Source organism: Schistocerca serialis, chromosome 2 (assembly GCF_023864345.2).
Source record: "Schistocerca serialis cubense isolate TAMUIC-IGC-003099 chromosome 2, iqSchSeri2.2, whole genome shotgun sequence".
Lineage (NCBI taxonomy): Eukaryota > Metazoa > Arthropoda > Insecta > Orthoptera > Acrididae > Schistocerca > Schistocerca serialis.
The window spans coordinates 287,012,022-287,024,303 of record NC_064639.1 but is presented as its reverse complement, the minus strand read 5'-3'; the positions used below and the strand labels follow the sequence as shown (position 1 = coordinate 287,024,303).

Here is a 12,282-nt window from a genome sequence, read left to right as displayed (position 1 = left end):
CGACGGCCCTCAGTTAACGACCGTGAGCAGCGGCATTTGATTAGAATGGTCAGTGCTAACCGACAAGCAGCGCTGCGTGAAATAACCGCAAGAAATCAATGTAGGGTGTACGACAAACATATCCGTTAGCACAGTGCGGCGAAATTTGGCGTTAATGGGCTATGACAGCAGACGACCGAAGCGAATGCCTTTGCCAACAGCATGACATCGCCTACAGTGCCTCTCCTGCGCCCATGAACATATCGGTTGGATCCTCGACGGTTGGAAAACTGTGGCCTGGTCCGATGAGTCCCGATTTCAGTTGGTAAGAGCTGAGTGTGGCGCAGACTCCTCGGACCCATGAACCCCAGTTGTCAACAAGTCTCTGTACAAGCTGTTGGTGGCTGCACAATGGTATGGGCTGTGATTACGTGGAATGGACTGGACTCTCTTGTTGTGTTCGGCTACTTTGTGGCAATTCAAGGAATTCATGTTCCCAATCAACTACGTCATGTCAGTGGGCCGCAGTTGTTCGTGATTGATTTGAAGAACGTTCTGGATTATTTGAATGCACCATTTGGCGGCCCAGATTGCCCAAAGGAATCCCATTGAACATTTATGAGACACAATCGTGATGTCAATTCGTGCACAACTTTCTGAACTGGCAACGCTTTCGCAGTTATGGACGTCTAAAGAGTCGGCATGGCTCAATAATTCTGCAGGGAACTTCCAGCGGCTTGTTGAGTCCATGCCATATCGAGCTGCTGCACTACGCCGGGGAAAAGGAGGTCCGACACGATATTCAGAAAATGTTCAAACGTGTGTGAAATCTTATGGGACTTAACTGCTAAGGTCATCAGTCCCTATGCATACACACTACTTAACCTAAATTATCCTAAGGACGAACACACACACCCATGCCCGAGGGAGGACTCGAACCTCCGCTGGGACCAGACGCACAGTCCTTGACTGCAGCGCCGACACGATATTAAGAGGTACCAAATGACCTCTGTCATCTCAGTGTTTATCACTTATACTTTATTAAAACATTCCGATGCCGTCCAAAATAATGCCATTACATGTAGTAGGGATCGATAAATTATGTTCTATATTAGCTAAACCTACAGGTACGTGCACTTCAAAAAATGCAGGCGCCTGCTGAGCAAAGTTAACGAAACTTGTTCAGACATGTGACTTCTGAAGGCAAGAACTACGAAAGAACCAATCAAGAAGTCCCGAACTATAAACTTAGATTAAAATATGTAGATTCAGCTAATTCTAAATCTGAAGCGTAATCTACTTTTACATACTTGCTACGTGAAGTTACGCAATACCTTCCGGCCTTTATACGGCCGGAATGAGATTTTCACTCAGCAGCAGAGTGTGCTATGAAACTTCCTGACAGATTAAAACTGTGTGCTGGACCGAGACTCGAACTCGGGACCTTTGCCTGTCGCGGGTAAGTGCTCTACCAACTGAGCTACCCAAGCACGACTCACGACCCGTCCTCACAACTTCAATTCTGCCAGTACCTCATCTCCTATCTTCCAAACTTCACAGAAGCTCTTCTGCGAACCTTACAGAACTAGCATTCCTGGAAGAAAGGATATTGTGGAGACATGGCTTAGCCACAGCCTAGAGGATGTTTCCAGAATGAGATTTTCGCTCTGTAGCGGAGTGTGCGCTGATATGAAACTTCCTGACAGATTAATGGGCTAGTTCTTCATGGTTCGCAGAAGAGCTTCTGTGAAGTTTGGAAGGTAGGAGACGAGGTACTGGCAGAATTGAAGCTGTGAGGACGGGTCGTGAGTTGTGCTTGCGTAGCTCAGTTGGTAGAGCACTTGCCCGCAAAAGGCAAAGGTCCAAGTTCGGGGCCTCTGTCCGGCACCTAGTTTTAAGCTGTCAGGAAGTTTCATTTATATGGCCGTTCACTGTTGCAGAGAGAGGTACTGCAAGTTTGATAACGTTGTTCTGATTATGTATGTGCCTCCTAATGAAGAACTGTAGCCATGTGCTGATCTAATAATTACTTGCTTCAGATACTTATACAATCACTCAAAGAGGGTCTATAACCATAAATAAGTAAGTAATGATCGAACACATACTAACTGATCGAAATTTTTTGCCTAACTACGAGGGATATTCGGAAAGCAAGGAATGATCGACCGCAAAATGAAAACCACACTGAAAATTCGATGAAGCTTTGGGCAGATGTATTGGTCAGCGTCTTTAGTATGTCTGTAGATTATCACCTCGCAGATCTCAGTTCTGGGCGCTATAGATGGACAAAACTTTTCTTCTGAGAGATGAGATCAGAACTTGGCACTCTCCAGAAAGAACTAGTTGTTTTTCATGACTCATTACTTGCCATTCACTCACAAAAATAAGTAAAAGAAGGTCACTAAACCTGTATTTTTATTTGATATGTTCCTATTTTGAAACAACATATAAAGAGGAGTAATAATTTTGTCTTATATCCGTAGTAATATTGAGATCCAAAAGTTTTAAGTTTCACATGCTGTAAAAATTATAAACATTACAAGAAAATACTAAATATTTTTATCAGGTGGAAAAATTTTAAGAATGAAGACTGATTCTTGTTATACTTTGATACTTTTATTGGAAAAAATACAATACAATAATTATAATATAACTTTAATTAAAGTGTATGTGCAGTCGTCATTTACAGTCAGTATTATGATACAGGTATCCAAAAAGGAAAAATTAATCAATATTGTAATTTATTTATAAAATTGACCTGTTTTAGTCAATGTGAGTCTGTTTCTCTTCTCAGTGTATATTTGTCCTGCTTTTGAAAATATTCATTCAAAGGGCATGGGCATTGCTATCATACTTTTAGAATCAATTGATACAGTTTTGGGTATAACTTCAGCAATATTCTTGTTTCCTACCTGTTTAAGGGATTGATGTTTGTAGGCAAATATCTCTCAACTAAATATTTGTCATATTCAGGTCATGACCTGCTTGGAGCTGACTAATAGTTTCATCAAACTCCTCCCAGATTGAATAAGTCTCATGCATTATGGTGGTAACTGCTTGAGAAATGAACTGTGTCAGTTCTTGTTGAACAACCAACGCTTTCATTTCTGCAGTAATAGTCATGTAGCAGTCCTGAAATGCTTTACATTTTGAATCTGGGATCCAACAAGGTATGGCGATGTACGCTCAGCGTTTAATGACGTCACGAGTCAGAGATTAAGGCAGCAAAGTTAAAATTCTTATACCTTAGAGAATAGGAGAATCAATGTTTACATTACTATAATTTCGGAATAGACTTTATTTAATTCGTAAAAAAAGGTGTTCATGTTAAAAAGAGTTAAAAATAACTCCAAACCGCTCTCATAACGCTTAAAGCAAATTATCATCCAATTACTCTGTTTCTTCAGAACATTCTTTATTTTTGTCTTTAACAGATTTTAGTTACCGTTCTACATCTACATGATTACTCTGCAATTCACATTTAAGTGCTTGGCAGAGGGTTCGTCGAACGACAATCATACTATCTCCCTACCATTCCACTCCCGAACAGCGCGCGGGAAAAACGAACACCTAAACCTTTCTGGTCGAGCTCTGATTTCTCTTATTTTATTTTGATGATCCTTCCTACCTATGTAGGTTGGGTTCAACAACATATTTTCGCATTCGGAAGAGAAAGTTGGTGAGTGAAATTTCGTAAATAGATCTCGCCGCGACGAAAAACGTCTTTGCTTTAATGACTTCCATCCCAACTCGCCTATCATATCTGCCACATTCTCTCCCCTATTACGTGATAATACAAAACGAGCTGCCCTTTTTTTGCACCCTTTCGATGTCCTCCGTCAATCCCACCTGGTAAGGATCCCACACCGCGCAGCAGTATTCTACCAGAGGACGAACGAGTGTAGTGTAAGCTGTCTCTTTAGTGGACTTGTTGCATCTTCTAAGTGTCCTGCCAATGAAACGCAACCTTTTGCTCGCCTTCCCCACAATATTATCTATGTGGTCTTTCCAACTGAAGTTGTTCATAATTTTTACACCCAGGTACTTAGTTGAATTGACAGCCTTGAGAATTGTACTATTTATCGAGTAATCGAATTCCAACGGATTTCTTTTGGAGCTCATGTGGATCACCTCACACTTTTCGTTATTTAGCGTCAACTGCCACCTGCCACACTATACAGCAATCTTTTATAGATCGCTTTGCAACTGATACTGGCATTCGGATGACCTTACTAGACGTTAAATTACAGCATCATCTGCGAACAACCTAAGAGAACTGCTCAGATTGTCACCCAGGTCATTTATATACATCAAGAACAGCAGAGGTCCCAGGACGCTTCCCTGGGGAACACCTGACATCACTTCAGTTTTACTCAATGATTTGCCGTCTATTACTACGAACTGCGACCATCCTGACAGGAAATCACGAATCCAGTAGCACAACTGAGACGATACCCCATAGGCCCGCAGCTTGATTAGAAGTCGCTTGTGAGGAACGGTGTCAAAAGCTTTCCGGAAATCTCGAAATACGGAATCAACTTGAGATCCCCTGTCGATAGCAAGATTCTTGGCAAGATTTTCATTTTTGAAAGTGAGACTGTTTCCCTGAGGACACCTCTCTGCTTACCTCATTGAAAGCTTTCAAAATCTGTAAAGCCTGTTGCATTATCTCCCAGTATGTATCTTTAAAGTTTAAAATGATCGATTTTCCACCTAAAATAGCGAGGCAAGAAATTATGGGATCTTTATTTAAAGTAAATCTTTGTAACATTTCCTAAGTAGAGTTCCATCTGTTTGGGATGTTTTGTTTTAGTTTCAGTCGGACTTTTTTTTAAATTTTCTTGCATTTCAGCAAGTTTGCTTAAACCAAAGGGACTTTTCTTGAAAACATAATAACTCTTTTGACTTCATCAACGGTTTTCTGTTTGGGTTCTGAAATGCGTGTTGCACAGCAAGGTTCAAAGAATGTACAAAGCACAAAATATGTGTAAGTTTCAGAAGCACTGCGGCTAATTTTATATTTGACACATTGTGTGTTATTATGGCAGTGATTTTAAAACTGATATTGTATTTGGCAATAACAGACTTTACCCAGTTTACGTTATTTTTGCAGTGTGTCTGTCTCCGAATTGTGAGCACTCTAAAAGATATGACTTTAGTTTACTCTTCTCTTCAATGAAATGTGCAATGAATGCATAGAAACTAATGTTATATCTACGCATATATGCATATCAGTAGTAAGGCAAACTGACTTTTCGGTGATTAAATGATTTTTAATTTTACCAAATAATTCTGATTAGAGTGTTTCACACTATTTTTCGACTTCATGAATTGTAATTTGGGCAAAGCGTATCTATGACTTTTTTCAAATTCTGTATCTTCAACACTAGAGAAAGGAGGGTATTCTCTTCAAATCACTTTCAGAAGCTGTGCATCTAATGCCATACATTAATTTATAATATTAACAAATTTACTTACTGGTTGTTGTAAATGAAAAGCAGTTGGGAATGAGGGCACTGCAAAAGAAAACAAACAGGGACTCAGTCCAGATCCTGGCGACACTGATGGGCCTTTCTGAGAGGCGGAAGCAGACGTCAGTGACGACGGTTCACGAGAAATAATTTCTTGAATTGAGGGATAAATTCACGGTGATCTTGATCGGCCTTCTGAGCATGTCGTTCCAGAGGTAATGTAGGATACTCCAATTTTAGCTGTATCTTCAGGTTTGATAATAAGCCAGAAGGCATAGAAATTGCCTGCTGACAATAGCGGCATTTTCTTTTTTCCTATTTTGGTAAAATGTGCCATACATCGCTTGTAATTCTTTTAGGCGAAGGCAATGTAACTGACATACTGTTGTGCAGCACTAGAAAGTACGCTAGAAATATTAAAATATTTGCTATTAACATAGAATTTTAAAAAGTAAAAGCTTAAAGTGAGAACAAATATTCATGCAGCACATACTATAATCAGAAATTATAGAGTGGAATGTAGGACGTTGTGAACCACGAAACCTAGACACACAATCGTTATGTTTGTGTCAATATGAAATGGTCTGAAACAGTCACGGTAATGAAGCAACTCGTGAAGACAAGTCTGACAAATTTTGAATAACGTGATATCCGAATTTGGACTACGTAATGTGTGAACATGAATGGCACCATAAGGTTACAGAAACACTGGAAAATAACAGTGCAAATGAACTCCAAAGGCTGTGCTTTAGGAGCTAATAACTTGTCTACTCTTGCAGCCATTAGTTCTACCATTGCGTCTGTGTTGTTACTGTAGAGCATAGTTGTACGTAATTTATTCCTGTCCTTTTTGAGTTACTTTCTCTTATTACTATTTTTTATTTAGATTAGCAATAACTGTGTAAATTTCGCCTTGCTATTTTCACCTTCATCAACCCTTTATCATATCACTGATGTCATTAACACTACTAACATTAATAATATTCCCTGTCACTGTTGTTTTTGATCTGTTTGTGCTACTGTTGTGAACAGATTGTTTTTGCTCTTAGCGAGACTCGTTTCCCTGCCTCCACTTACCTTGTCACAAGACTGGAGCAATACCCACCTTTCGTTCCTTCCTGCCTGCTTCCATCACCCACACCCTCCCAGGGCGTTCTTGGTGCTTTTTTTGTAGGACGGACCAATCACACCCACAGCCACATGTCATATCTGCCAAACACATCCTCGCGCCTTCTACAACTAAAGGCACAATACTCCATGTCTCCTCATGTACATGTTTAATCACTTTCAACTCAATTCGACTAACTCCAATGTATATTCAAAATATCTACATCCATGTATTACTTCTAACGAACGTGGACACCTGGCTCAAGCCAAGCTTGTTCTCCAGTTCCATAAATACAGACTGCACTGTTCTAAGACACCACAGAAGTGACAGATGAGGAGACGTAGTAACGGCATACTAACGCCTCGACTTATTATGGACCACGCTACTCACTTTCAGAAGTAATGAAGACAGAAAGTCAAACATATGTTAGTAAATATCAAATCCATTGATAAAATTTTCCTAAACTACATCCACTAAAGGCCTTGTTAAACTCGATTAAGTACTTAGTTACTTGATTGATTAGATGCACGATGTGGTTGTCACATGTGTTCACTTACATTCGTTAGGATATTTGCGGAAGACTTTCTGTGGTGCAGGTATGAACATGCAGGGTGGACACTGTGAGGTCAGCAGTCGCTCGCACGCGGGCAGCTGACGCGGCGTGTGTCTGGTTATAACGCGCGCGAGAGAGAGAGAGAGAGAGCAGATGATCTTGTGTCGTCAACTGACGTCGCGGTAGCGCCCTCTGGTGGCCACGACATGAACTAAGTCAGTTGGGCTCTGGAGCTCGTGGTGAACACACTGGGTGCCGCCATTTTGAATAACGCTACTTGAGTCATGATCTGACATGAGGAGAGCGCCCTCTGGTGTCGACGATATGAACTAAGCCAGTTGGAGTCCAGACCCAGTGGCGAACGCACCTGTTTGTAATTGGTTAAATGATAGAGACATGTCCTTTTTCCCACGGATCGTTAGGAGGAGGTTGCGTCAGCATCAGTGTCGTATCTTTTGTGCCAGTAGCGAAACCCCAAGTGACCTATCTTCCCGCCAAAAATGAAACTTGGCGCCAGTTCTTAGAAGGAAGTGTCAGTCAGGTGGCTTACGTTAGCCCTAGTGACATATCTTCCCGCCATTTTCATTGCTTAATAGAGATAACCGGGGTGTCGTGCATTATCCTGCTGGAATTTGAACTTCGCACCATTTTTTTTTCTTGGGGGGGGGGGGGGGGGAGGGAGGGGAGGGGCGTGGCACTTCCCCATCAAACCATCAAAATTCAAACTTGCCACCAACATCCGCCATCTTGATTGAGTCACGGCCACCATACTGAACGACGTCATCGCCGCCATCTTGAATAACGTTACTCTGGAGTGGTACACAGGTTGTCCCAAAACAGGTGAATTGTCACCCATAAAAATTCCACTGTTGTTTGGGAACATGAAGACCAATGGTCTGCAGATAGCCGAATATAACTATTTCCAGTAAAAGATCGATGCAGTTAGACCAGATAACACAGACCTTTCCACATAAACCCAGCCCACACCATCATGGAGCCAGCATCAGCTTGCATAGTGCCGTTTTTACAACTTGGTTCCGTGGCTTCGTGAGATCTGCGCCACACCCGAACCCTGTCGTCAGCTCATACCAACTGAAATCGGGACTCATCTGACCAGGAAACGGGTTTCGTGTCGTCTAGGATCCAACTGATCGGTCACGAGCCCAGGAGAGGCGCTGCACACGATGGCGTGCTGCTAGCTAAGGCACTCGCGTCAGTCGTCTGCTGCCATAGCCCATTAACACCAAATTTCGCCCACTGTCCTAACGGACACGTTCGTCGCACGTCCCACATTGATTTCTGTGGTTATTTGACACAGTGTAGCTTGCCTGTTAGCACTAACGATTCTACATAAAAGCTGCTGCTGTCGGACCATAAGCAAAGGCCGTCGGCTACTGCGTTGACCGTAGTGATAAGTAATGCGTTAAATTTGCTATTTTCCCCACATTCTTGACACTGTGGACCTCGGAATATGAATTCCCTAACGATTTTCGAAATGTAACATCCAATATCTGGATATGTCCAATCGCTATCCCACGAGTTTCGTCACCTCAGTGTATGCTAAATTTTTACTGAGAAAGCAGAAGGAACGAAGAGAATAGTTAAATTGTATGCAAAAAAATATCCCAATCTACAGTGCCCAACAAGAATGACAGCGAATGTGCAAAAATCGGACAGGTAGTGGAATACCAAACATACGGTAATGAGAAAGATTGCAACGAACTGAAAGAACGAATTAAGTGTTCTGGCAGCTGCTGCTCATAATCTACATTTCAGTTCCAGAGAAATAGAAAGTATCTCTGGAAAAAGTCAGCTCTGCGTTAATCACATCTTGTGAGCAAACAGGTTCTATCCATATCATGTGCCACTTTCTCAGAATTTAAATTAATGGAACTACAGAAGTCGCATATAATTCTGCCGCTCAGTTCTGATGCGACAGCAGTTTCCTTCTTTAAAGAATTCGCTCTACTGATGAATGTAGCTTTGCAAATGATGGAGAGCTGACTGTAAGAAATGTGTATTACTGGAAAACTCAGAGTACGCAATGGCTGGAACAGGTTGAACATCAGAGGCAGTGAATGTGAACTTTTTGTGCGATATTATTGGATATTATATGATTGGTCTTTAATTTGATACCAAAGTTATTAGAGCAATAAATAAAAGTATAACTACAAGTTAACTTTAGATACACACAAAACACAGCTAAATATTTTGGGTTTTTCGAAACTGAAATATCGAAGTGTATCTAATAAACTCCTGGAAATTTTATTTAAAAATTCATGCTGTGAAAGAAAGTTACAGGGAATTTTACGTTTATGGATGTAAGTATTACTATAAATTAAAAAGTTGCTAGATAAAAGTCATTCTAACTGGCTGTGATATTGCACATTAAAATAGTTTTACATTGAAGTACAACAAAACATACACAGAACTGTGTAAATTTATCAAGTCATCCACAATGTTTTCATGTACAAGCGATAAAACAACAATGATTAGTCTTTTTAGAAAGCAAACATGCTTTCAGTTTAAATAAAAGTTTATCCCACAAATAATAAAAATTGACAACGATCAGCTTTAAATATTTTTATATATAAGGAAACTTAAGATTTATAATTCTTCTTATAGTTCTTTAATTTAAATAAATATTCATAAGTAGAATAGACCTCACCTTTGGGACCTTTTGGACATATATAGTATGTCATAATGTACAACTGGAAGTAACCGCTGACAAAAGGTAGCAAATGAATGTTTGTTGCAAGGAAATTTTAGATAGCTGAGTATTTTTAGCAAATAATTAGTGAATTTCATTAATATTTTTAGTCTGTGGAAATACACACTTAAAATGTTTTAGAAGAAGTGTTAACAACAATGATCATAAGATGATCTATACTTTCTTTTACTTAGTTTGTACACTAATAACAAAATATAGCTGTAGGTTTGGAAAGCTAAATAAGCCCCTAACTGTAATACAGTTTCTTCATATATATGAGAGAGTTTTAAGATATAAAAATCGAGTTTATCACATATGGGCTCACATATTTTTGCTGGGAATATTTCTCTACAGATTGCCAAATACTAGTTGCTTACAATGAACAGAATGGAATTATTTTCACATTGAAAATAAATAGGGAAATGTTTTATTTATGATACAGCTATTTTGTATGAAACAAACTCGTTCGTCAAAAAAAAAAAAAAAAAAAAAAAAAAAAGACATTCAGCTGAAGCAACCGTGTATTACTAACTTGTAGACTTAACATTTACATAATTATACTATGTACAGAAATGAAAAGACAATAATTGCATTATATTCATTTCACCACATTAAAGAAATGCTTAAAGAAATAGACACATTAGATTGGTTGTTCTATATATGCATACCACAATGAACTGTTATATCATTAATTGCTTTTTTATTGAGCTGGCTGAAAACAAAAATCTGAAATAACCGTTCATTCACTGATTGAATGTAGAGCATTAATAGCTGTATATTTAAGCTATACACTGTTCAAATTTTCATAATTTTATATACAGTACGTGTGCTCAGTTAGAAGTAACCTACTGATTTTGCTACTGTATGACAAACACTCTGCCTCAAAATGCTACAGTGATAGTATTAGGCAATACATTAATAAATTCAGTGAAGTTATGACAAGAATAATGAGCTGAAGAAGAACAACAAAATGGCTCTGAGGACTATGGGACTTAACTTCTAAGGTCATCAGTCCCCTAGAACTTAGAACTACTTAAACCTAACTAACCTAAGGACTTCACACACATCCATGCCTGAGGCAGGATTCGACCCTGCGACCATAGCGGTCGCGCGGTTCAAGAGAACAACAATAACAATGAAGAGGAGTAATATCAGCTCCTAATGAAGAAGATACTCAAGATAATCATCGTCATTAGAGGGTATAAGACAGCAGTTCACAACATGCAGAGGCCCAAGAAAACGGCGACAAGTTTCACAAACAGCAATCTTAGGTGTGTACATAGCTCTGGATCCAGCAGTTATTTAGGAGTAAGTTGCGCTAAGATGATTACATACGTCATAATGACAGTAACTATAGACACCAAGAGTGGACGATCCACGGTGAAGAATCCTGCAGCAGTGAAGCGTAGTGGTGGCACTTGTAATGTAAAGCGAAGGAAGGAATCGTCTTGGGAGTCACGCCATGTAGACAGTGCTGATGTTCTCAAAAGGATCAAACCAGTTGCTGCTGCAGCGTCTGCAGCAGCTGCTGAAGAAAATGCAACAGATAATAGTTTGGTGGAATGGAAGAGGACCCACATGACTGGCCCTCTCGATGACTTACTGAGGGAGAACTGGAATATCCAGCCAGGCTTCGTCACCGTCATGACCAGCTCATAGAGAGACAACGTCACACTGCAGACAGAGGTCGCGATGTTGACTGCCATCGCAAGACCGAAGTGCTCCTGCAGGAGGTCAGCAGCGTGTGTGAGGGTGACGTAGGCGTCTCGCAGGTGGCGCTGTCTGCTGTGTTGCAACATAACCAGTGATGCGAGTGTCGTCGATCCCCCAAGCAGTGACCACAGCTCTGGGTCTACAGTGAACTGCAGGGATTGCAGTAGGACGGCGTTGAGGGTTTGGAACCTCACCCACAATTCTAGCACCAACAATACATACTGGAGCGACATTGCTGCTGCTAACACCACGTACACCATGTAGGCCAGGAACAGTGGCACATTGGTGACGCTGGGGATATTCGACATCCCGATGGCGAGAGTGAATGAGACGTAAAGACACAGCAAAAAACCTCCCAGCAGCTTTGACTTGTCTGTCTTGTTCGTTGGTAGTCGCGCATCCACGAATTTCAGAAGGATGAAGAGCTCTCTTAGCTTCCTCAGCTCCGTCATTGCGCATTTTCCCAATATCAGCAGTAACGTGGTTTTTCCCAACACGTTAACGACGAAATGTGTGAGCACTGTAGCTTCGTGCCTGTGAAAGTACACGTCATGACGGCAGTACACAGCATACACCGACGTAAAGAGAGTAATAATGAACCAGAGAGCAGGAAGGTTTCTTATGTTCTGCGATATCAACAAGCGTCCCCGAATACCCCCCAACTTTCGATCCATATTTTCTTCAAGTGGTGCTAGTCCACACACTTGCCACAAGCCGTATAAATCAGAGAAAGCGAGACGAAATTTAA

The 12,282-nt window shown here is 40.6% G+C and overlaps 1 protein-coding gene across 1 annotated transcript; it reads right to left on the bottom strand.

Moving 5' to 3' along the window:
- Window positions 1–11,119: 11,119 nt before the first annotated feature.
- LOC126455909 (gustatory receptor 68a-like) lies at window positions 11,120–11,986 on the bottom strand. Its single transcript, XM_050091667.1, has one exon. It carries the CDS (start codon window positions 11,984–11,986, stop codon window positions 11,120–11,122), a length of 867 nt encoding a protein of 288 aa, XP_049947624.1.
- Between the last annotated feature and the right edge of the window lie 296 nt (window positions 11,987–12,282).